General features: G+C 38.4%; 1 protein-coding gene across 2 annotated transcripts in view; it reads left to right on the top strand.

The window, feature by feature from the left end:
- Window positions 1-23,415, top strand: part of kcnh2b (potassium voltage-gated channel, subfamily H (eag-related), member 2b) — a 333,294-nt gene extending 309,879 nt beyond the window's left edge. The window contains exons 7-23 of one of the 2 annotated variants that reach the window (XM_028477311.1): window positions 4,287-4,466; window positions 5,983-6,086; window positions 6,161-6,299; window positions 6,373-6,527; window positions 7,557-7,651; window positions 7,759-7,899; window positions 11,529-11,728; window positions 12,276-12,528; window positions 16,239-16,432; window positions 16,510-16,612; window positions 18,058-18,212; window positions 18,986-19,112; window positions 19,337-19,526; window positions 20,523-20,628; window positions 20,802-20,939; window positions 21,835-22,716; window positions 23,169-23,415. In XM_028477311.1, the coding sequence (XP_028333112.1) occupies window positions 4,287-4,466; window positions 5,983-6,086; window positions 6,161-6,299; window positions 6,373-6,527; window positions 7,557-7,651; window positions 7,759-7,899; window positions 11,529-11,728; window positions 12,276-12,528; window positions 16,239-16,432; window positions 16,510-16,612; window positions 18,058-18,212; window positions 18,986-19,112; window positions 19,337-19,526; window positions 20,523-20,628; window positions 20,802-20,939; window positions 21,835-22,134 (2,580 nt within the window). In that variant the 3' untranslated portion in view covers window positions 22,135-22,716; window positions 23,169-23,415. Of the gene's footprint in view, window positions 1-4,286; window positions 4,467-5,982; window positions 6,087-6,160; window positions 6,300-6,372; window positions 6,528-7,556; window positions 7,652-7,758; window positions 7,900-11,528; window positions 11,729-12,275; window positions 12,529-16,238; window positions 16,433-16,509; window positions 16,613-18,057; window positions 18,213-18,982; window positions 19,113-19,336; window positions 19,527-20,522; window positions 20,629-20,801; window positions 20,940-21,834; window positions 22,717-23,168 lie in introns of both variants that reach the window. The other variant, XM_028477310.1, reaches the window with a different exon arrangement.

Below are 23,415 nucleotides of genomic sequence, written 5' to 3'. Positions count from 1 at the left end.
TGACATATATTCAAAAGAGATAAAATCACCAAATGTTATTTCTTTGCACTGAAATATTGATTTAAAAATGGCAGCAACTCCACCACCTTTCCTGCAAGTATGACACTTATTGAAATAAATAAAGTCATGTGGTGCACTTTCATTGAGAACAGTATTACTGATACCATCATTCAACCACGTTTCATTAAGAAATAAAAAGTCCAAGTGATGTGTCAAAATAATATCATTAATTAGTAGTGACTTGTTAACAAGAGATCTAACATTAAGAAGAGCTAATTTTAAAGACTTTACTGAAGACACTGGTGGACTTTTTGGATGACATGTTATAGGAGTCAAATTTTTATCTCTATTAAGCTTGTTGTTTTTCTTTAATTTAACAATTTTACCTGTGTTACCTGTCACCACAGGAATTAAAGAAGCTGCATTAACTCCATAAGGCCCTGACTTTTTCTGGTTGTTCCTAAAAATAGAGGTATTGCAGTCCGGACCCAGCACACATCAGACCTGTGTTGCTCTATGTTGAACACAACTGGCCTGAGGAGAAGAGTGATCCTGGGCCTGGTATCGTCGAGGAGGGATGGGTGGTGCTGATTGGTTCTTTAGAGGAGATAAGATGGGACCATGGTGGGGTAAAGGTTGCGGTGTCTGTCTTGTGCCAGCCAGAACCAGCTCGTTCATCTGGGCAGTTAAATCCAAGAAGGCAGGGGTAGGAGAGAAGCTGGATGAGGTGGAAGTAGGTAAATTTTGGGGTGAAGCAGATGGGTCCTGAGATGTGGGGGGTGGATTGACCTCTTCATTTTGGCGATTTTGATTTCTTGCTGGAAGCATGTTCATGTTCGTTCCTTGTTTTGTTCTCCGATGGTACATGTTGTCCTCTGTGTTTATCAGGACTGATAGCAGTGTGACTGGTGAAGTAAAATAAGTTGGATGTGAAAAGTTTCACTCCAGCCTTGTTTAGACACAGTCCATCTGCTCTAAAAAGATGACGACGTTCCCAAAAAATAGGAAAATTTTCTATAAAATTTAGTGAAAGGGCAGCACAAGCCGAAGACAAAAATGTATTCAAAGAGTAAATCCTTGAGAATTTCAGATCTCCTTTGCGGACTGGAGGTATTGGGACACTGATGAACTCTTGAGGCAGTAAACAGCTCACAGTTTTAAGCAGATGGGTGAAATCCTGCTTTAACACCTCAGACTCCTCCTTGGCTAAATCATTTAACCCAACATGAATCACAACATTTTTCCAATATGAGTAATCTGCAACAATATGCAAGATTTTGTCAGCCAGGTCTGATACTGTGTCATTAGGTAAGCAGATCACTTTCACGTTGCTGCTAAACATCTTCTGAGCATCTTTAACAGAAACGTCTCACACTATCAGTGTGTGAGGTTGTTGCTTTGGCCTACCATGTCGCTTTTATTTTTCCTGAAGCACTTTCAGTCTTTGCAGTTCCAGAAGGTTGTGTGTTGACCTCATTAGAGCAAGATCCTCGGTCATTCAGCAGTGGGGCGAATCGATTACCCTGTTCTACATGAAACTTGGTTTGTGATTTGGTGATACTCCTGCCTTTAACAGATGTCCACTTTTGTGCCTGGGCAGACAAGGGAGTTGATGTTGAGGCTACAGTTTGCGAAGGCAGTGCAGGCCAGTCCATCTCATTATTGATATCAGGGTCCATTAACCTCAATGTTTACGCAACCCACTTTTGGGTCCTGACCCACCAGTTGAGAATCACTGGTGTAGAGGTCAATGTGTCATTTGTGGCAATGCGTGGAGGCTCCTGACTGCTGCTATATTTATATTATAGTTACTAATGTTGTCACACTATTTTACGTTTTTATTCACGTACCCCCTATGACAATTTGCATACCCCACCTTGGGAACCTAAGTCCTATAGCATGTCATCATCATCATCCTCACTCTGCGTTGGTCTTTTTCTAGTTCTGTGATTGGCTGTTTCTACTGTTAGCATGCTAATCAATAGATAAGTTAATAATTCCTGATTGTGTTCCCCACAGTGGGATATTCATGATGTGTGTTTTGTTCAGTTCATCTGCAGATCGTGCTTGTTTTTAATGCATTTTTAACAGGAAATCAAACAGAAGTTATTGGTATAGTGAAATGTTTCTCCAGCTTGTGTTGACAGTGTGAATAAAACGTTCATATGGACCCCGTGCGTGTGATGTAATCTGATGTTCATGCTGTCATGAGGAGCCTTTGTTTGACGACCTATAAATTATTGATGTGAGTCTTATTGTGAAAGTCTGATGGTGTTGATGCTAAAGCTGCTGAATCCACAGCTCAGAGAGAATGAAGGGAACACTTAGTTTTTAAAGCTTTCTGCTCCGTGGGAGGAAGTTACATCAGTCTGTGCTGTTGGAAAAGCTTTTTTTCTTCTGAATCACAGTGAAAATTACAGGATTCGCTCTCAGACCAAATAGTCTGAGATGTAGACATTTTTTTAAAAATCTCTGTACGCCTCATTATATTTCCGCCTCTTTCCAGTCCTCAGGTCGTTGTTTCAGGTTAAACTGGTGTTTTATTCACTCCTCCTCTCACATGTTTCTATCAAAAAAACAGTAAAACCTATAAATTCTGACTCATTCCTGCTATAAATTGACCTGTTCCTTCCTCATCATCTCTCCAACTCAGCCTTCATCAGGTGTTGTTTGCTTTAAGACTCATTGAATATGGGAAATAATCAAATGCTAAGCTCCGTGTTTTTTCATCTCACATTGTATCTGCTTTTATTTCTGGAGCTGGGATGAGGAATGATTCATAGATTTGGCAATAACTCACATTTCTCTTTCCTGTAACAGAAGAAAAGATTTAAACTATGAAAATGAAAGACTTGCTTGTAATTCATTAATAGGAGTATTCATTTGTGTAGCACTAAAAATTCTATTGTATATTCTTGTGCAATGACAATAAAGGTATTCAAATAATGAAACCATGAATAAAATAAGAGTTTCAGAAGCAAAAGAGGGAGAACGTCTTAACTGTGTTGGGTTAGTTCTCACGTTGGTATTTGTTGGTAATGTTTTTGAGCAACTTTTACACTTGACGAGTTATTTTTCTCCATCATTGGTATCATTTTTCCAGTAGTTGCTTTGGTCTCCGCTTCTGATAAATGAAATGTTTTCTGGGTTCAGAGAATCAGAACCTGCTCTATCTGAGGTGTGCGTGTGCGCGTGTACGTGTGCACAAGCTGTGATTGTTACCTAAAGTCCCATTAAAACAATAGCTGACTTTCCCAGGAGCGTCTGACCAACCTCAATGATAGTCGGCGCTGACTCACTCTACCAGAACAACAACAACAACAACAACAACCACTACATCCCTGAGGAGTCTGAGCTGAGGTCAGAGGTCATTAATGAACACTGAGGGGTAGACTGAGGGCAGAGCTCAGGGAAAGAAAGAGAAAAACATCATCTTCCTCCTCAAAGTCATCAGAGACGTTATAATAAGATGTTTGAACTGTGAATGTGACCTTATAGTGATGGACGTTAGTGCGTGATTCACTCTGAATGTGTCTCATCTACTCCATGGGTAACGTTTACTAACAATGGTGGACCATAAATAGCTTAAGTACAACAACATTATCATTATTTGATTGTTTAAGACTGACAGGTGACCAGTGAGTCAAACTGGCTCTGACTGGTTTGTCACATTTCTAACAATGCTTCTTATTGTTGGAAAGTGTTCACTTTGTATACTTTTCTCTCATTTTGTGTGTTCTTCTCTTTTTTTGTGTAATTTTAGGGTTTCATGGTATTGTTTCTGTTATTTGTTTGTGTTTTTGTTGTGATTTTGTATTTATTTTTCTCTCATTTGTTATTTTTTGGCGTCAGTTCGAATTTTGTTGTAGTGATTTTCTGTGTTAGTCTTAATTTTTGTGTATTTTTTGTTGTTTTGTATAAAATACATTATAATATAATGTCATCTTGTGTGTTTATTGAGTACATTTTGTCGAGGGCTGCATGTTATGCATTTCTGCTTTAATTTTTGAAGCTAAGTCGTATTCATATAGTATCAAGGTTATCATATTACTCTTTCAAAGAAATTCACACAAACTTGGGGGTGTGATGTCATATTAGGAAGAGGGGCGGAGTTTGTAAAGAGCTTGCTGTAGATTCAGCATGAACACATTTTATTATTTTTTTTGCACATTTTATGTTATTTTTAGTTTTGAAGAAAAATAATCACACATTTTACCTTTTTCAATAACAGTATAAATAGTTATAGTTTTTTTATGTTCTTTATCCCATGTCCTCTCCTCCTACAGGTTCTGTCTCTGGGCGCTGACGTCCTTCCTGAATATAAGCTCCAGGCTCCTCGGATTCATAAGTGGACGGTTCTACACTACAGTCCCTTTAAGGCTGTGTGGGACTGGCTCATTCTGCTGCTGGTCATCTACACCGCCATTCTGACGCCGTACTCAGCCGCCTTCCTCCTCAATGACCAGGTGAGCTGATCAATGACCAGGTGAGCTGATCAATGACCAGGTGAGCTGATCAATGACCAGAGAGTATTTGATCAAACCCAGCTCAGGGTTAAGTCCATGTTTAACCTGAGAGTCTGGCTCCATTAAATCAGGTTCTAACTGGAACAGCGGTTTCATCAACATTAAAACACCTTAGTTACCATAGTAACACAGTCCGTGGGTCAAACCTGCTCTTGACCAGGTTTAAGCAGCAGGCTTGGCTTAATCTGCTGAAACCACGTCATCATTATTAAAGAAGTCATTTAGTGAAGCTTTAAAACACTCAATGAAGATCTACAAAAGGAAAAAGGAGTCAAAAAGACTTTTGTTATACTTTATTTTTTAAATACCACTTTAATATGATATTTTAAAAGGAAATTAAACAGAATATCATAATAAATGTTTAAATATGATTTTAAATTGATACATATGACAAGAGAATCATTGTCTTATTACATGTTTAATGTGTACCGTATTTTAAATGAGATGATCACAGTCTCCATGTGTGTAAACCATCAGTAATAATATGTCTATATAAGGATACGTGTGTATCCATCGCCTCCGTTTACCACACAGTATAATATGATTCATTTATTGATCAGAGATTAATAATGAGAAAGCTCTGAATATACAGAGGGGGAGGGGCTTCACAGCGTCTGCAGTGTTAGACGTGACATCCAGTGTCACACAGCACCACTGAGCTGCTAGTGTTGAGTTCAACAAACACTCACTAGTTTCATAAATTACAGATTATTTAATTGTGAGTTACATCATCTCTTTAATTAAATGCTGACAGGTTTTAAAAAACTTATCAAACTCACATGATCAGTGTGTGATCACATGATCAGTTGTTTCTATGATAAGTTGACGAAATAACACCATCTTTAATTATTTACTACTTTTAAAATGTTCAAACCACAGAAACTTGTGAAACGTGTTCTTCTCACTGCTCAGTAACAGGTGATGTCACTTCCTGTTGGGCTCAGCGGTGGTTTCGATTGGCTGTTTAATCAGATCTGCAATCGATCTCGTGGGTCTTACAAAGACGTCCACTTAATGTAAACACTGTCAGCTGATTGGCTGATTGGGGGCGTGGTCACAGACGGCTTTAAACCAGGTTTAAACCGTAGACCTGGCTTTATTTAGAACAGTTTGATGAAATCCCCCCTCCTCACATGAATTTATTAATCTGTTTATCTGCATTCATAATTCATCTTCTAGCAGTCGTTAGAACGTGAGTGTGCTCCACTAACATCAATATACACAGAACATTTTTACTGATAATATAGCCCCGCCCCTTTAACCCTGCTTTGTTCTCCTTTTGTGTATTTTTGAGTCATTTTTGTCCTTTTTTTGGTTGTTTTTTGTCTTCAACACAGGTGAACCCTGTGTTGAAGCTCAGTTCTACAAATGTTTAGTCTACACCTGTGTGTAAATCATGCTAAAAAAAGCTCTTCTGTGTGTGTCAGTGTAACAAAAGGTGTGTTTGTGTTCTCAGGAAGAAGCAGCCATGCAGAGCTGTGGTTACTCCTGTTCTCCTCTCAACGTGGTCGACCTCATCGTAGACATCATGTTCATCATAGATATCCTCATCAACTTCAGGTTAGTCTCACAGCAGCTTTATCATCAACATTCATCAGCTCTAATCAGATACATCATGTGTTCTCTCTCCTCAGGACCACGTATGTGAACTCTAATGATGAGGTGGTCAGTCATCCTGTACGTATCGCGGTCCATTATTTCAAAGGCTGGTTCCTCATAGACATGGTGGCTGCTATTCCCTTTGACCTGCTGATCTACCGCAACGGAGAGGAGGTGAGAGAGGGAGGTTAGGATGCTACCATGTATACACACCTGTGTGTTAAACCTTTATTTATGTCTCTATCAGACGACCACTCTGATTGGTCTGCTGAAAACGGCCCGCCTGCTGCGATTGGTGCGTGTAGCCAGGAAGTTGGACCGTTACTCTGAGTACGGCGCCGCCGTGCTCTTCCTGCTCATGTGCACGTTTGCCCTCATCGCCCATTGGCTGGCCTGCATCTGGTACACAGTTCACTCCTTTCACAATTTTTTTTTCTCAAATTAGGGGTACGCGATGGCACTACAGGGGGTGCTTGAAAGATTACCAGCAACACACAAAACAACAACAAAGACACAATAAATGAGAGAAAAACACACAAGATCACTACAAAATACACAAAAGTAACAGAAAACATCCAAAAAGACATAAGAAACAACCAAACAACACCAAAAACATGGAGAATAATTGAATTACCACAAAAACAACAAAGTATATAGAAATAAATCTATTCATGAGGCACTAAATACAGTTTTTTTCCACTTATTTACAAAATTAGATTATTTAAAATTTGTGTTATCACTCATTCATTCCATCATTATGATCTATAGATGTTTTTAAATAGTTTTCGAAGCAAAATATTACAGTTGGGCAAAGGGGGGACTTGGGCCAAAAAAGTTTGTGAACCACTGTTTGAGACCATCCAATTCGGCCTGTAGGAGAAAGTTCATAAAACAAATGATTGTCTAAATGACCAAATAAATCATTTTTAGATATCCCAGCTCTTCTAAATATACAAATTCAATGAAACTCAACAATATTTGGAGGATCACAATTTCCCCACGCTTTTATCACATGACTGCAGTCATTTTAAATCTCAAATTGTTCAAAGAACTAAATTTTCCTGAAATTATTTCACATTATTTCCCCAAATTAAATAAAAATTGGTCACAAACTCAATACATTTCAAAAGAGAAAATCCCGCAGGGACTGATATCTGGATACTGTCCAGGCCTTTTATAATTGATTTATGTATCATTTAAACGTCGTGTAAAGTCAAACTTGGGGACATTAATATTGAAATTGCTCATTCTTCTGGGGCCCACTTCAGATCAAACTACTTCATATTCGGCCCCTGAACTAAAATGAGTTTAACACCCATGTTTCACAGCTTCAGCAATAACTAAAGCACATTCATCTCTGATAAATCTAATCAATAATGACTCAAACATAGTATAATAAAGTGATCACATGTTTTTTTCTCTCTCCTCCAGGTACGCCATCGGTAGCGTAGAGAGGAATGGTTCCATAGGATGGCTCCACACACTGGGAGACCAACTGGGAAAACACTACAACTACTCAGTCCAAGGTACAAACACCTCAGCAGATGCTTCATGATAGAGATAGAGATGTTAGAATGATCTATAACATCGTTACACACTCCTGGTTGTTCTCATGGTGTTTGTTCTACTTCAGGTTCAGGACCTTCCATCAAAGATAAATACGTGACAGCTCTGTACTTCACCTTCAGCTCTCTGACCAGCGTAGGCTTTGGAAACGTGTCTCCAAACACCAACTCTGAGAAGATCTTCTCCATCTGTGTGATGCTCATTGGATGTAAGTGAACTTTGTTCCTCATCAATTCAACTGATCTTTACTTTAGAATCAGAATCTATGATTAATCACCAACTGATCTCAGTAGAGTCAACTAATGAACTTATTTAAACCTGTGCTCAGGTTAGACTGATTTAACCACCTTGACATGCGACTTCTCCTCTCCTGCATCTTCTACAGCACATGTTTCAAACTCAAGGCCCGGGTGCCAAATCCGGCCCTTTAGAGCAACCAATGTGGCCCGTGGGAGAAAACAATAATCATTGTGTGAATAGCCAAATAATTCAATTATAGTCAATATGTCACATGAAACTCAATAATATTTGCAAGGGGTCACAATTTTTCCATCTTTATCAGGATTGCGGTCAGTTTTAATCAAAACACTTTTTCCCAAAATCTTTCAAATTCTCATAAAATTGCACAAAAATTGGTCACAAAATGGAGGATTTTTAAAGCTAAGATTCTGATATGTCATTTGATGCTTAGATATAGTCGGTGCTTTACATAATGTATTATATTTACATGTAGAAGTGAACCCCCACACTAAACAATCCCACCTCCCCTGTTCACTGTAATTATCTCCATGACTGATGAAACTCATTGTCACCAAAATAACTGATTTTTACTACTACAGCATTTACCTGCTTTAAATACATGATGATATTATACTATTTACTAATGAAATGTGTTAGAGGTGCACTCTAATACCCACTAATAACACAAACTTTAAACATGTAAGTTGAACTGATTCACAGTTCTGTGCACATCATGGTTAATGTGTGGAACAAGCCTCTGAATTGTGTTATTATGATATATAGATATATAATATATATATATATATATATATATATATATATATATATATATATATGCAGGGCTTTAAATTAACACCCACCAACCCTCCTACATTTGAAGAGCATGCATGTTAGTAAAACATGTTTTCTCTACAGAACATGTAATTCTTAGTACTGATTACTTCTATTCATTCTAGCTTCAAACAGTGTTCCAAGGATCCAATTATCATCTGAGTTAAGTTTGTTTATTAAGTTAGTGATCTAAAAAGTTCATTTAAAGCCCTGTATATACAGTATGTATGTATTTACCCCTCTGTGAGGCTCTGAAGTTGTGCCTGTGACATGTGCACTGTGCACACTCAGAGCAGCACACACACATGCTGATGTGATGGTGTGGACAGTAATAGAAGCTGACAGGAGGTCAGCAGCTTCTGATAGGACGACAGGACGAAGCCTGAAGTGTGACCAACAATCTGAGAATCTCCATAAATTCATTAGATACAAAGACGTAAAGCTAAAGATCAGACAATGAGGTGAATTTTAACGTTAACCCAGCGCAGTAAACTGTTGATTAATGTGTGATGTGTTCTAATCAGTTCGTGTGCTGATAACCCATCTGTCCATCCATCCATTAAGTGAGCTGCAGATTTGGAGAAAAAACAGCAATTTCTCCGTTATTGAACCTATTTTGCACTTCCATGTATTACTGATATAAACAGTTTTGTTTCAAGATGCCGACAATATCTGAACAATTAATTACATTTCTTGATGTGACTTTGCAAGATTTTAATAAAATTTTGAGTTATTTTGACAATTTGTGATTATAATCATGCAATATATACGTACAGGAAAATAGAGTAGGAAGCTCCTGCAAATATTCTGGAGTGTCTATTGATTCACTCATTCAGTGCCAGCCATTTTAGAGCATTTTGACTCATTTTTAAAGACCCACAGAATATTTTGTACTATGACAATCTGAATTCTGAAAGATTAAAATCTCTAATTTCATCAAAAAAAAAAAAACATTTGTTTCTAGCGTTTTTCGTTCTTCTGTAATAGAGGCAAGTTTCACACAAATCACCAGTTTGTGACAAAAAGCTGAGAAAAACGTCTTTTTCTGAAAAAAATCTATGAGTGACTTTGAAGCAATTTTTTTTTTGGTTTAGTGACACCTCAACATTGGTTTCCTTCGATAAAACTACAAACACAACACTGAGACCAGGCTTTTGATGGCAAAATTATTATTATTTTACGATCTGGGTTAGAGTTGAATGGATTTCCTACTGTATTTTGGCATTCCTCCAAGTCTCTCCCCCCCCGTCATATCTTCTATGGGCCGATTTTGAATGCTCTAAAGGGCCGGATTTGGCCCCTGGGCCTTGAGTTTGACATATGATATAAGACTTGGTTGACTTGGTTCTCAAAAGCGGTTCTTGCACAAACATTGGTCATTGATGCACTGGCCTTGAGCTGTGGGATCAACTTGGACTGGGCTTAAACTTAGACACGTTGTTCCCAAATACCAGTTTTAGGTATTACCACTCACTCCTTTTATCATTACACTTAAGCTCGGTGCTGTGTCACCACCTTACATCTACACACTTGTTACCAGACTTTTGTTGTGTAATCAGTCACCAAACTCATTACACAACACAATAAGCACAATATACACAACTATAACATCACATCTCACTCTCACTTTAAAACATTCAGCTCTTCCCCCCACCTTCCATTTCCTACCCTGACTCCATCTCCCCTGTTCCCTCCCCCCTCACCTAGGAGTAACACTGTCCTCTCTTTTTATATTCTCTCTTTAATAAAGTGTTTCTTACCCTTCCTTAGGGAGGGCTGCTGATGGTCACAATTATGCAATAAAATCTATATTCATTTACTTAATTGCAATAACAAAACATGCATTGCTGTGGTAAACAGATTGAACTACATGTAGTGTTGACCTTCGACAAAATGTGCAGAAAAGGTGAAAAAGAAATAGAAAAAAGAAAGCAAGGTGTTAGCTCTGCTAGGTGTTAGCTCTGCTAGTGTGTTCATGTAACTGTAAGGTTTTCTCTACCTTTTTCCCGATTCTTTTAATTGAACAGCTCCGAGGACAGATGGCAAGAATAATACAATTTATCAGTTGTGTTTATTCTAATTAGTCACACAGCTCACACACGGGTGAGAACCACAAACAAGAGAGTGTGTACAGAGATTATTAGGAGTCTTCTTTGTGCTCTGGGAAGAGAAGCGTACAATAGTGGAGGCTGGCGCAAATGTTTTTGGCTGATTTATCACCATGATTCAGTCCAGCTGACTGCATCATGACCTTTGGGTTATGTAAAGAGTGCTCAGTGTGTGTCTGTTGAAAACCAGCGTGTAGCTAAAGCAACAGAGTTTAGAGTGTCAGAGCCCATAAAAGACTAACATTGGAAAATAAAGAAATAAAAGAAATATCTCTCATAACCCTGTGTGTGTGTTTCCTACAGCCCTGATGTACGCCAGTATCTTTGGGAACGTGTTAGCTATGCTAGCTGTTAGCTAAGGTAGCTGTTAGCTAAACAATCATTATAAAATAACTCGGCCTGTTTTCTACAGCCCTGATGTACGCCAGTATCTTTGGAAATGTGTTAGCTAAGCTAGCTGTTAACTAAGGTAGCTGTTAGCTAAGGTAGCTGTTAGCTAATCTATGATTATAATGTAACTGTGTGTTTACTACAGCCCTGATGTACGCCAGTATCTTTGGGAATGTGTTAGCTAAGCTATCTGTTAGCTAAGCTAGCTGTTAGCTAAGGTAGCTGTTAGCTAATCTATGATTATAATGTAACTGTGTGTTTACTACAGCCCTGATGTACGCCAGTATCTTTGGAAATGTGTCGGCCATCATCCAGAGGCTCTACTCAGGAACTGCTCGCTATCACACACAGATGCTTAGAGTCAGAGAGTTTATCCGTTTCCATCAGATCCCAAACCCTCTGAGACAGAGGTTAGAGGAATACTTCCAACACGCCTGGTCCTACACCAACGGCATCGACATGAACGCCGTGAGTACCTGGACACTGTTTATAGTTAAACTTTATTACATTCTGCTGATAGAAAACATTGGTTATTCAAATTAAAGTGAAATCTGTAGCCACTGGTACAGTGAGGTACGTTATTACAGGAAACAACAACAGAAATGAAGATTAATCCATCATTTTTAATCATTGATGACATTGATTGGAAGTTAAAGTGAAGGAATGTGTTCATGTTTGTTTGGAAGAACAGAGCAATGATAACGTGACATTTGATTTGGATTTCTTCCTCCTCTTTCTCTTCCTCCCCCCCCCCTCTTCCTCTTCCTCCTCTTCTTCCTCCTCTTCCTCCTCTTCCTCCCCCCTCCTGCTCCTCCCCCTCATCCTCCTGCTCTTCTTCCTCCTCCTGCTCCTCCTCTTCCTCCCCCTCCTGCTCCTCCTCCTCCTCTTCCAACTCTTCCTCTTCCTCTTCCTCTTCCTCCTCCTCCTCCTCCTCCTCCTCCTCCTCTTCTTCCTCCTCCTCCTCTTCCTCTTCCTCCTCTTCCTCTTCCTCCTCCTCCTGCTTCTGCTCCTCCAGGTGCTGAAAGGATTTCCAGAGTGCCTCCAGGCTGATATCTGCCTCCATCTGAACCGTACTCTGCTCCAGAACTGTAAAGCTTTTAAAGGCTCCACTAAAGGGTGTCTCAGGGCTCTGGCTATGAAGTTTAAGACCACCCACGCCCCCCCAGGAGACACTCTGGTCCACGCTGGAGACGTCCTCACTGCCATCTACTTCATCTCCAGAGGATCCATAGAGATCCTGAGAGGAGACGTGGTGGTGGCCATCCTGGGTAGGGATGATATTCACCTATTATTGTTCAAGGATTTAGGATGTTTCATTCATTTCATTCAATTCTATTCAAATACATTTATTTTTCTATTATATATATATAGTAAAGGCCACATACACATACATACACACAACACGTTTCACATACTATAAATAGCAGATAAAATGCTTTCCAAAAACCTACAACATGCAATGACTTGCTTGTTATAATTGCAATTTGTGCATTTCTGTGTTCTTTTGTGTATCTTTCCTGTAAAATGTATGTTTTTTAGAGTGCTGCTCTGTATTTCTGTTGTCATTTTGCTTGTTTATTAGAACTGTAGGTCTTTTTGTGTACTTTTGTTGTAATTTTTTGAGTCATTTATTGTATATTTGTTATCGTTTTGTGTTATTTGGAGTAATTTTGTGTACTACTTTTGTTGTTTTGTTAATTTTATTGGAGTAGAGTGTGTTTTGGGAGTATTTTCTGTGTGTTTTTCTCTTTTATTGTATTTTTTTGCATTTTTTTTAATGTATTCTTGCTTTTATTGTGTGTATATTTTGTCATCTTGTATGTCTACATTGGGGGCCGCACAAAATTAAACCGAGGGCCGCTAGTTGCCCATGTCTGCGTTAGAATGTGTCAGTTTATTAGATTTTATTTTATTTCATTAAATCTCCAAAGCCAAAGAACGATACAACATCAGAAGGTGCCGACAGTAAAAGCTTCTCCTTATAAACAGAATTATTATCAACACAAACTTGAAGTTGTTTCCATTCAGAAAATCACAATTATTCAATCATTCATCAATAGGAAACACAGAAATCTAACCTAAATTTGAGTTAATAGCAATACATCACTTATTATTGTGCACAAAGTGATCATAAATCCTAATTCTACCACATATGTAATGCAGGAACTATGAGCAAGCAATGCGTTGTTTGCATATGGACTAAAACACGTGAATACGTCGTTAACATGCACTGTTTTTCCAGTAAATTAAAGATGTGCACATTCTATTAAAGCATATCTATAATAATGTGAGTAATCACACAGTGCTCGGTAGTGACGTCTGTAGGTTGTTTCAGAATTAAAATATAGATGTAGCTGAAAAAGAAAAGGATGGGATGGTTATTTGTTGGTGCTTGTGATCGTCATATTCTAGTGATTCCCAGGAGGAAAATACTCCCAGAGATCCAAACCACCACAATGCTTCGTTACTGTCGCTGAGCGTTCTTTACAGGTTCAGAATAACAAACCTGAGCTCACTGAACGTCTACAGACACGGGCTACTGTCATCACAGGGGGCGGAGCCACAAACATGTGATCAGCATTCATGTCAGCGTTAGAATAACGACGGAGCATTAACACAGAAAACAGTAGAGTTTTTGTTATTTAGTTTATCCTATTGTTTCATATTTCATCCTAAACCATTTCTAATAAGTTCAGGTAATAAACTTTAATTCAGAAAGACGCTGATAAAAGGGAAAATATTTGGAGAATGTAACGTAGTATCAACTGTTTCGTGTTAATATAAGTTTTTGGAAAACAACTGCTCTTTAATGTGGGCGTGGCCAACCTTCCAATAGGAAACCAACTCGTCCACAAACCTGAAGTAACACAGTTCATAGAATTAAACATCACACTATGAAATCTAAGAGATTCTTACAGTATATCTATTTATGAGAAATAACAGTCTTTAGCAGTCTTTCTCAAATGGGGGTTTGTGTACCTCTAGGGGTCCGCGATGGCACTTACAGGGGGTACTTTAGAGTGAGAGAGAGTATGGGGTTTTATATTGTTTCATTTAATTTAAAAATTATAATCATAATAATGCAAATGATCTTGATGAAAATGAAAACACAAATGTCAGTGTTGGTTCCACATCAGGCAGCAGAGGACTGGAAATGATAACAACTATAGAAATAAATCTATTCTTTCCACTTATTTACCAAATGAGATTCTTTAAAATGTGTGTTATCACTCATTCATTCCATCATTATGATCTATAGATGTTTCTAAATAGTTTTCTGGGCCAAATGTTGTAGTCAGACAAAGGGGGGACTAGGATTCAGGAATGGGGTTGAGAGCCAAAAAGGTTTGCGAACCACTGCCCTGTAGGAGTCACCTAACGAAGAAGAGAACGTTTATAGATGAGCTCAGAATAAGAGCTCAAAGGAAGTCGCTTTGAGTTATAAATATAATATCTATAATAAGGCATGAACGATCAGAGCTGAGTTCATCTGTTGAGAAACTTTTTTACAGTTTGGCTTTAGTTTTTTTTTTTTATACTAATAGTTTTTAATTATTGGACTATTCCTGTGTGGTGGGCAGCGCCCTCTACTGGTGTCTTTGTGCAATATTTGACTGAATGAACACAGAATGTTCTGGTGTGAGATTAATATCTTATGGAGCAGGCGTGTTAAACTCATTTTAGTTCAGGGACAAAATACAGACCAGTTTGATCTCAAGTAGATCTCAAAAACTAGATTAACGTCCCCCAGTTTCCACTTCCACGTTTAAATGATATATAAAATAATTATAACCAACAATATCCTATCAATAAGTGACAGATCTCAGTCCCTGCAGAGGGTATTTGCTTCATTTTGTGATAATTCCTTATTTATTGTGGGAAAATCTTGTGGAATAAAAATGTATTTAGAGTTCTTTCACCAATTTGAGATTAAAAATGTCTGCCATCATGTGATATAAACATGGATAAAATGTGAGCGCTGCAAATATTACATTTTTATATTTATAGAGACTGAATTATTTGGTAATTTACACAATGAGTTGTGTTTCCTTTAAAATCTTTACTTTCTTCTGCAAGCCACAATGGATGTTCTATAGGGCTTGAGTTTGACATGTGTTATAGAGTATGACATATGTCTGCCATGATGTCATCATATCTGATCAGTGTGTAATCAATAGGCTCCTCCCATGGACTAGCATATGGCTGTCATAACATAGCATTATCCTGAAATTGCATTGATTGTTTGTGGAGACAATGGTTCTCAAGCTCTTTAGGCTCTAGTCCCCCCTTTGTCTGACCACAACATTTTGCTCAGAAAACTATTTAAAAACATCTATAGATAATAATGATGGAATGAATGAGTGAAAACACACTTTTTAAAAAGTCTCATTAACAGTATTTAATGCAGTGGCTCCCAACCTTTTTGGGACCGTGACCCTATTTTGATATCAAGAATTTCTGGTGACCCCAAAGACATTTTTTTTTTTTTTTAGAATTAGTTTTTGATCATGTTTGAGCTCAGATATTTATTTTTACTGCATTTTAGTTGAACTAGATTTATATTTCACAAAGTGAAACTATAGACATACAGTTGTTTAGGATTGTGTGTTTTAATTTAAAAATACTCTAATAATACTTTAAAAATCTAGTTTCATTTTTTAGAAATTTCAGGCGACCCCACATGGGGTCCCGACCCCAAGGTTGAAAAACACTCCTGTGGCTCCTGAATAGTATTTATAGAAATAGTTGTTTCTGTAATTTTTATCATTTCCTGTCATCTCATGCCTGGAGTGGGACCACACACTCCCTCTCTCAAGACATTGCGTACCCCTAAGGGGTACACGTACCCCCAGTTGAGAAACACTGTTCTACAGCTCTAATGAAATATATACTCTATTATATAATCTTTGATATGTTAAGTTTATTTATTGAGATAAAGGAAATACAAGCTGATTTTCTGCTCTTTGATTGACTCCAGGAAAGAACGACATCTTTGGAGAGCCCATCAACCAGTACGCACGAGGAGGGAAATCTAACGCTGACGTGAGGGCTCTGACCTACTGTGACCTCCATAAGATCCAGAGAGACGACGTCCTGGAGGTTCTGAACATGTACCCAGAGTTTGCAGATCACTTCTGGAACAACCTTGAGATCACCTTCAACCTCAGAGACGTTAGTTTACAGGAGAGAGAACATTCTGTGATGTTTATCTTCACTGTTTCACACACTTCCACTGCGTTTCCCTTCAGACCAACATGATCCCAGGTTCTCCGAGCAGTGACGACTCCAACTGTGGAGGATTCAACAAACTACGAAGACGGAAGTTATCGTTTAGGAGGAGAACAGAGAAAGGTATCAGTGCAACATCACTCTAAGTAAAACCAATCATTACTTCTTCATCCATGTGAGCGTAGACCACAGAACGAGCTCTAGAACAGCTGTGTGGATGTTTCCATTGTCAGGTTTCAGCTCCTGGTCTTCAACATCTGGATCCTGACTATAGATCTAATCTGGAACTAGCTTTGACTACATTAGCATCTGTGCTCTAACTCAGGGGTTCTCAACCTTGGGGTCAGGACCCCATTTGGGGTCATGAGACACTGGGAGGAGTTGCCAGATGCCTTCCAGAAGCTAAGAATATTTTCTGAACAATTTCAGCCCATTTTTGATTATTTTTAAGCTTTTTCTGCAACTACCCCAAGCACACCATATTTTAACCTATTTTCATCACTTTTTATTTCCACATTTTTGCTGATTTTAATGCATTTTTGCTACATTACTCCTATTTCTGACACTTCGACATCACATTTCAGTGCCTTTTCTACGCATTTTTTTCACTTTCAAGACATTTTCAAAACTTATAAATACTTTCCACTACTTTTCCACCTAATGTCACATTATTGTCACTTTTAACCTCTTTTCACCATATTTCTTGATTATTTTTGCCAATTTAACCACATTCCCCATTTGTCATGCCCATTATTTTCCAGTTTAAACTAATTGTTGTTGACATTTTTAACCCTTTTCTCCACTTTTTCTTTCTGTTTTTCTCCACTCTAATGTGCAACTTTTAACCAATTTCTGTGGTTTTTAAAATCCCATTTCATCACCTTTTCCACCATTTTTGGTCACTTTGAACCCATTTTATTTCTGATTAAAACAATGATTTCCATCTTTAAGATGACTATAATAATAATAAACGTCCTGGATAACAGTGGATATTATTCAGATAAATAAATAAATGTGTTTATCACAGATTCATAGAACAATAGATCATCATTTTGCTGACTTTATGGATGGACCCCAAAAATCTCTCCCCTTTATTCCCCCTTATAGATGACCCTGTCTCCACATGACTGTTCTTCAATGTTCATGTCTGTGTTCAACCACTTTCAGCTACAGTGGGGGTCCCCACTCTCTGGAACCTTAATTTTGGGGGTCATGGGCTGAAGAGGTTGAGAACCACTGGTTTAACTCTATAGTTTTCAGGTGTTAGCATAGCAGCTAGTTTACAAGCTTCTCCTTATTATCTATTGTAGTCAACTGTTGAAACCGTTAATAACATTTAAACTATTTAAATAGTATTGTTTTACTTTGTTAGCTGCTAAGCAGATAAAACAATATTTAAATACAAAGATGGTGCAATAAGGAAGAATATTTATTTACTCATTTACTGTATTTGTTCCTGATTTATTTAGATACACATCTGTCTTTATTGTTGCTTTATTTGTCCTCATCATGAATGGAGTCAAAGGTTTTAAATAACATGTTGATCCATCTGTTCAATCTGTGTCCAGACGATGCAAACGCTGGAGAAATCAAACGGTCTCATAAGTCAGGGCGACGCAGGCAGAAGGAAACCTCTAGGAACCAGAACCAGAACCAGGAGGCGGTGGTGAAGCAGTGGGACAGTCGTAGAAGCTCCGTGTCCTCCCACTCCAGTGGAGACGAGGTACCACTAGTTTAGAATGTTTACCATAAACACACAGCCAGGGTGGGGGTCAGTTACAATTACGTTTTCAATTACCCATGTTCAATTACAATTCAATTATGATTACAGTGGCCAGCATGTTTTCCAGTTACAATTAAACTTCAATAATTTTTTATCTTCAGAAAGTCAATTACAATTATTCACAATTACTGAATCTGAAATAAGTAACCTAGTAAAAGTGATCCTTCCTCTTGTGTTAGCTTTCTGTTTGCATCTCTAATGCTAACAGGTCATAAATCAGCTGTAAAATACACTATAAACTAATATCTGTCATCTGATTTATTTACTATCTATTGATTACCTTGTTAGGCTTCTTAATCATTGAAAATATAGGTTTTAATGTTTTTGGTATGACCTTCTGAGCCTTTTGTGTCACTATACCCCTAGAATTACATTTTTTTTAAATGATAATTGTGGAAAAGCTTGATATGAAATATATTTTAATAATAATTAACTACATACTGTGTGTAGAACTGTAACATGGTTCACCAGTTTAGTGTTAAATTATAAATGACAATTTTTAAAGAATTTTCATGACAATTACAAATACAAAGTCAAATATCTGAACTCAATTACAAATGAATTACTATTATAACAGCAACAGATGTTTTAAATCACAATTACAATTATAATTACATCATAATTGTTATTATCAATTATGCAATAACAATTATAATTGAGTCCAGCCCTGCACACAGTGTGATGCTAACGTTGTGTGTGTGTGTTTGCAGCAGACAGGTTTAGCTCCGCCCCCAGCCATGCTGAACAGTCCTCAGTCCTTTACTTCACCGCTGAGCTTCAGTGACAACAATGAAGCTGATGGAGATCCAAAGACTGGAAACACCTGTAACGCTCTGTCAGGTGAGAGATTCAATTTAACTTTATTTAAAGAGCAACACTTACAACAATAAACCATCTCACAGCTTTAATTTTGTGGACTAAAGATTCCCATCATAGATTTTACTAGAATATGACGATCAAAGGTTTATCACTGTGGTACTGGACATTTATCTGATGCTTTCTGGTCATGTGACCCAGTATAAACAGATAGAAAGTACCTATAACTGAACCATGTGCTCCTCCAGGTGCTCTCTCAGGGGTCTCCAACATCTTCAGTTTCTGGGGGGAGAGCAGGGCCGGGGGTCAGTACCAGGAGGTCCCCAGCTGTAGTCTGGTGTCCCCCCCACCCATCAACACCCCAGTACACAGCCTGAGTCAGCAACAGCGCCACCAGCTGGACACACGCCTGGACCTGCTGCAGAAACAGCTCCACAGGTACACCATCATCACTGGTTAATATAGACCAGTATAGACCATTATAGACCATTACAGGTTATTACAGAAACATTAACATTAGGTACACCATCATCACTGGTTAATATAGACCAGTATAGACCATTATAGACCATTACAGGTTATTACAGAAACATTAACATTAGGTACACCATCATCACTGGTTAATATAGACCAGTATAGACCATTATAGACCATTACAGGTTATTACAGAAACATTAACATTAGGTACACCATCATCACTGGTAAATATAGACCAGTATAGACCATTATAGACCATTACAGCTTATTACAGAAACATTAACATTAGGTACACCATCATCACTGGTTAATATAGACCAGTATAGACCATTATAGACCATTACAGGTTATTACAGAAACATTAACATTAGGTACACCATCATCACTGGTTAATATAGACCAGTATAGACCATTATAGACCATTACAGGTTATTACAGAAACATTAACATTAGGTACACCATCATCACTGGTTAATATAGACCAGTATAGACCATTATAGACCATTACAGGTTATTACAGAAACATTAACATTAGGTACACCATCATCACTGGTAAATATAGACCAGTATAGACCATTATAGACCATTACAGCTTATTACAGAAACATTAACATTAGGTACACCATCATCACTGGTTAATATAGACCAGTATAGACCATTATAGACCATTACAGGTTATTACAGAAACATTAACATTAGGTACACCATCATCACTGGTTAATATAGACCAGTATAGACCATTATAAACCATATCTAACTTTATATCTGACTCTATGTTAACTCTATATTGACTCTATATTAACTCTGTTAACTCTATATTGACTCTATATTAACTCTATGTTAACTCTATATTGACTCTATATTGACTCTATATTAACTCTATATTGACTATATTAACTCTATATTGACTATATTAACTCTTTATTGACTACTGTATATGTTAACTATGTTTTACAGGCTAGAGAGTCGTATGTCTGCTGATATCTCAGTGATTCTACAGTTGTTACAGAGACAGATGACCGTTGTTCCTCCTGCTTACAGTGCTGTGAACTCACCTCCTCAGGTACCAATCATCAATATGTGATCAATAAGTCATCATCACACAGGCTCAATCAACTCCTGTGGAGAGAAGAAACTAGACTTTAAACCAGATGATGTTAAATGAAGCTAATATCACTGTTATGTTTTTTCATGGGACTGACACAGGCTTATTGTGAACCTCATGTTTCCTACCAGAGCTCCTCATACCCTAGTCCTGGTTTAGGATCCAGTCCTGGTTTAGGATCCAGTCCTGGTTTAGGATCCAGTACAGGAGAGGTGGGGGTGTCCCATGTCCCCCCCCTGAGGTCAGACCCTTTGACGTCTCTGGCTGAGGTGAGTTATCTCTCTATCATACACACAGGAACACACAGGAACATCTAGACAGTGTGAATGATCTATGAACAGTTCTCCTCACACTGGGGGCGGAGTCTCTGCTCTGTGTTTTTAAACTTTAGGCTTTATTAATTTGAGCTTTATTTGACGTTTAGCTCCAAAGTCAAAGATCAATAAATGTTGTGACTTTGTGTTCAATTAAAACAATCTGATATGCATAAATTCCTGTTAGAAACGAAGGAGTTCTATGAGCAGATCTATGGAGTGATCTTATCTACAACCTACTGTCTGATGTTCCTCTAACATCTCATAGACCTATACATGCACTCATTGTCACATTCAGCTTTTTCTCAGCAAACGTTCCATCTGTGCCACTCGTTCCTCACATGAAACCAAACACATCTCCACTTCTCCTAACATGACCTACTCTACTCTGCAGCACAGCTTCATCATCTTCATTCCTGGTTCCATCTCTGGAATCAGATCCTCAGGAGTTAAAGAGTGGAGTCAGAATCCTTTGTATTGTCTCCCACGAGCTTCTACTTCATCTTCCATGTTCCACCTTCTCCACACTCTGAGGAGTCCATCCAATCCACTCTCTATCTACCATCACTCTATCCTGATCCACATGTTCTTCTGCATCCTCTCATGCTATATCTTCTCTTCTCTCCTCTTCCTCATTCCAACTTATATACTTTTAGTATAACTTTAGAAACAAAGAGAATCCTTCCTTATGTCTATGTTTAAAGTGTCCCATCTACCATAGACTGTTTTGGCAGATGTTAGATGTTTTGTTTGTGTTTTAGGTGAATTTTGGACAAACAAATCATTTAAAATGGAGATTAGAATCATTTTAAGATCAACAAAAATAAAGAAAACTCTCGTTTCTCTGCAGATTTTAGATTCTCAAGACTTCGAGCAGTTTCCAAACAAGCCTGTGATCCAGGACTGCAGCCGAGGACCGGACCAGGACCAGGACCAGGCTCATGTCTCTGGTCTTACGGTGGTTCCAGGTCCAGGTCCAGGTCCAGGTCCAGGTCCAGACCACCAGAGCTGTGAAACGCTACGGTCAGACGTAGAGTGTGATGGACCTGCTGAGAACCACAGGAGGCTGTCTCTGCAGGAGGCTCACACACACACACCTCTGGACTCACACACACCTCAGAGACACGGCTCAGACCCAGGGCGGAGCTAAGGAGCAGACACGCCCACACAGACAGTGACTCCTCCCACTCTGTGCAACCTTTAACCAAACCCACGAAGCAAAAAGGAACTGCTGCCACACGTCCTCCTTTAAAGCTCAATCCCTTTACTGCTGTACACGTGCACGCCACCGTGCACGCCACCGTGCACAGAGCAGTGATGAAACCAGTAGCCATTTCTGTCTTGCACTGAAGATTCTATGAAGAGAATGAATAAATTATTCTTAATGTCGCTGAGCTTCCAATGAACTGCTACGTTGAACTGTTAGTGTTAGCTGGCCTAACATGACTCCTCCCCCTGTGCCTGTGGGCGGGGCCTAATGTTTCAACAGTGGATGGATTAACAGCCATTCTCATTGAACATATCATGGACTGGGAGCGTCTCACATCTGCTTCAGCGTTTGTTACACGTTCATCACAGCTGGATTTTCTACCTCAACTTCATTCATGTTATTTTTCTTTGTTTCATCTCCAGTCAGACTGTTTCACTCTTTAAGGTTCAGTGGGCGACGCCCCAATGGAGCAGACTGATAAACATTACACTGAAGTCTCTAACCTCATCTATACATCACAATGTATGTGTGTGCTTTCAAAATAATAATAATAATAATGTATCCTTTAGGGGTGTCCTGATCCGATATTGGTCCGATATCAGCCTGAAAATTAATATTGGATTCAAATTTCCAATTCATTTTTTATTATATTTATTCAACTGTAGAATACTGTGGATATTATGTTAAGGTCAAAATGTAACCAATTGGTAACCAACTGTTGCTGACTATTGTTTTTGTTGGAGTAACATCACTTGATCAAGACTTTTCTAACATTTCACACTACAAAACAAGTCATTATTTTTTTATTAAAGAAAAAAAATAAAAGTATGTGTGAATTATGCCGATATCGGATCAATATCTTTATCAGCCGATACGCAAGGCTGCAATATTGGTATCATATCGGCAATGAAAAAGTTATATCGGGACATCCCTACAATGACATTTGGTCTCTGCATTTCACCTGTATTCCACAGGGGGGCAGCAGTGGGTGGCCATGTTGGACGTGTCCATGGAGCAGGTTATTTATTGCTGGATTCAAACACAGAGCTTCCAAGTCCTATAAGTCAGGGTTCTCAACCTTGGAGTCAGGACCCCATTCGGGTTCACCTGACACTGGGAGTGGGTCGCCAGATGCCTTCAAGAAACTAAGAATATTTTTTGAACAATTTCAGCCCCTTTTTGCTTAATTCTCCCATTTTTCTGCAACTACACCAAACTCAC

Source organism: Gouania willdenowi, chromosome 20, assembly GCF_900634775.1.
Source record: "Gouania willdenowi chromosome 20, fGouWil2.1, whole genome shotgun sequence".
In the NCBI taxonomy this organism is placed as follows: domain Eukaryota; kingdom Metazoa; phylum Chordata; class Actinopteri; order Blenniiformes; family Gobiesocidae; genus Gouania; species Gouania willdenowi.
The sequence above is the reverse complement of the archived record's forward strand: the minus strand, read 5'-3'. Positions and strand labels throughout refer to the sequence as shown.